Below are 2,690 nucleotides of genomic sequence, written 5' to 3' on the forward strand. Positions count from 1 at the left end.
ACACACACACACACACACACACACACACACACACGCACATTACACGACACCACACGACACACACACACACACACACACACACAAATCACACACATTACACGACAATCCCCATGTGGAATGCAACGACAGCCGTCATCATGGCCAGCACACCGCCACCAACAGCGCTGTTCACGACAGCAAGTGCAGGAGTGGCTGCGGCGGCGGCAGACGTGGCTTTGGTCGTCGTCGTCGTCGTTGCTGCGGTGGTGGTGCTGCCACCAAGGCCTGAGCAGAGAAGTTCAAGGTTGATGGTGTATGGCACGCGCGCACCAACGCTCAGGTCATACCCGTGCACGAGCAGCATGTATCGCCCGCCACCGCCATCTGTCGCCGCGTCCGCATACACACGCACGCGCTCGTTGTCCGTCGTGGAGTCGGAGGAGGCTGCCACATCCCCGTTGGGCGAGAAGAGCACAATGTCCAGGTCGCCGGCCGTGTCGTGGTCAAACAGCACCTTGACCGTGATGAGGCCGGTGCCGCAGGCTGGGAGCAGGTAGAAGTCTTGGTCGTCCATTGCATCACGCTCGTTCACGGGGCCGCACACGTGCGCGCTGATGGAGGTGACGCCGACCGGGATTGGCGCAGCCGTCTCGGGCGTGTCGTTGTACTCGTAGTCATCGGCGCCGCACGTCGCGCTGCAGTTGAGAACCACTTGCATGCTGTACGTGATGGTGGTGTTGCCGGTCACCGCGGACCCAGCCCCGCTCACAGACACGTACACGCGCTCGCCAACACTGGGGCTGTCGTAGAGAATGTACACCACGTTCGGGGTGAGCATGCTGCCTGTGGCGCGGCGTCCACCGTCAATCAGCGTCACGTTCACCGTCGCGTTGCTGTTGCTGCCTCCCGTGACATCAATCAGGCTGCCGCTCTGCTGGTCGTACATGTCAAACCGCACCTTCACGAGCACGCTCCCGCGGCCGCCAGCCCCTGCACACATGTCCACCGCATACACATCCACGTCGCTGTCACTTCCGCCGCAGAGCGTGGCGTTGAAGTTTGCCACCCCGCCCACCGTCGTCACGCTGGTGGCCGTGTCGGGCGTGTCGTTGGGTTCATCAAGGTCGTTCGCGCACGACATCATGGTGGTGTTGTCGCCGGGGCAGGCCACATCAACGCGCAGCTGGTACGCGCCCACGTCGAGCGGGCTGTACGGGTACACCACAACATAGTGCACGCTGGCAACGCCGGTGGTGTCGGTCGTCTGCACGCGCTCGCGGTCGCCCGTCGATTCACTCGTGTCAACGGTGTCGCCGCTCGCGTCGAGGAGCACCATGTCCAGGTCCGCCTGCGACCCGTCAAACAGGATGGAGGCCGTGATGGTGCCGTGTGCGCACACGTCCACGCTGTACGCGTCCACGTCGCGCGAGCACACGCTGGCGCTGATGACGCCGCTCATGCCGCCCACAATGTCAAGCTCCGTTGCAGCGGAGAGGTCGTCGTTGGGCTCAAACGCGTCAGGCATGCAATTGCCGCTGGCACCGTTGGCCGTCGCGTTGCAGTCCAGCAGCACGCGCAGGGTGTATGGCGCAACGGCACCGTCGTACCCAAACACGGACACGGACACGCTGAGGTTGGTGGCATAAGGGTTGGCAAAGGACAAGTCTTCCTGGTCGTTTGCGCTTGCAGCAAAGTCGATGGCATCAAGCGAGTGCCCACTGAACAACGCAGCGTCAATGTCGCCAACGCTGTGCGTAAACAGAACAGACACGTTCAGCACGCCGCCCGCACACACGTCCAGCGTGAAAAAGTCCACGTCCCCGCGACACACGGTGCCGCCCACCTCTGTCGAGTACGTCAGGCTCGCGTTGCCACTGCCCTGTGCCAGGGTGAGCGGCGTGGCCTTGGTGGCGTCATTGTTGGGCTCGTACCCGTCGGGCGTGCACGCAAACGTCACCGGGGTGGTGGTGGCGACGGTGCTGGTGATGGCGGCCGCATCTGCCGCGTTGGCAATGATGCCGTCAAGCTCGTACTGGCCGATGGACCCGTAGTCGCTTGTGAACACGGCGGGGTCGCCTGCGCCTTCGACGGCCAGGAAGTACGTGCCTGCAGGCAACGCGCCGCGGTCAATCTGCGCCGTGGAGGTGCCGCTGGGGTTGCTGCTTGCAAGCACCGTCGTGCCGTCTGTGTCGTACAGCGTAAGCTTGATGTCGAGGTTGTTGCCCGGGTTGTCCTGGCTGGCGTACCACGGCACGGCTGTGACAATGATGCCACCGTTGGCATCCAGCACCACCGCCCACCAGTCTGCGTCCGTGCGCGTGGCAATCACGCCGCTAGCGGTGAACCCGACGCTGTCGCCGGCCACCGCCGCCTGCGAAGTGTTCACTGTGACCTGCGCAGCCGTTGCTGCCGTGTCCCCTGCCTCGTCAGCGACGGACCCAAACTGGTCGGTGATGATGGCCACGTCGTCTTGGATGTTGGTGGCGCCGCTGTACTGCCCGTTGCTCCACTGCGATATGGCCCGGTCGTACCTGCGGGATGGAGGAAGGGTGTGTGTGTGTGTTGTTTGGTGGGGGGGGGGTGTGTTAGTTTGCGTGTGTTTGCGTGTGTTTATGTGTGTGCGTGTGTGGTTATGTGCGTGCGTGAGAGAGAGAGAGAGAGAGAGAGAGAGAGAGAGAGAGAGAGAGAGAGAGAGAGAGAGAGAGAGAGAG

The 2,690-nt window shown here is 63.0% G+C and overlaps 1 protein-coding gene across 1 annotated transcript in view; it reads right to left on the reverse strand.

Moving 5' to 3' along the window:
- Window positions 1-78: 78 nt before the first annotated feature.
- The window catches only part of PTSG_10336 (uncharacterized protein), a 7,709-nt gene continuing 5,097 nt past the window's right edge, over window positions 79-2,690 (reverse strand). The window contains exon 7 of the mRNA XM_004988329.1: window positions 79-2,510. Within this exon, the coding sequence (XP_004988386.1) occupies window positions 95-2,510 (2,416 nt within the window). The 3' untranslated portion in view covers window positions 79-94. The remainder of the gene's footprint in view (window positions 2,511-2,690) is intronic.

The sequence above is a fragment of the Salpingoeca rosetta genome (genome assembly GCF_000188695.1).
Source record: "Salpingoeca rosetta unplaced genomic scaffold supercont1.36, whole genome shotgun sequence".
NCBI classification, from domain to species: domain Eukaryota; class Choanoflagellata; order Craspedida; family Salpingoecidae; genus Salpingoeca; species Salpingoeca rosetta.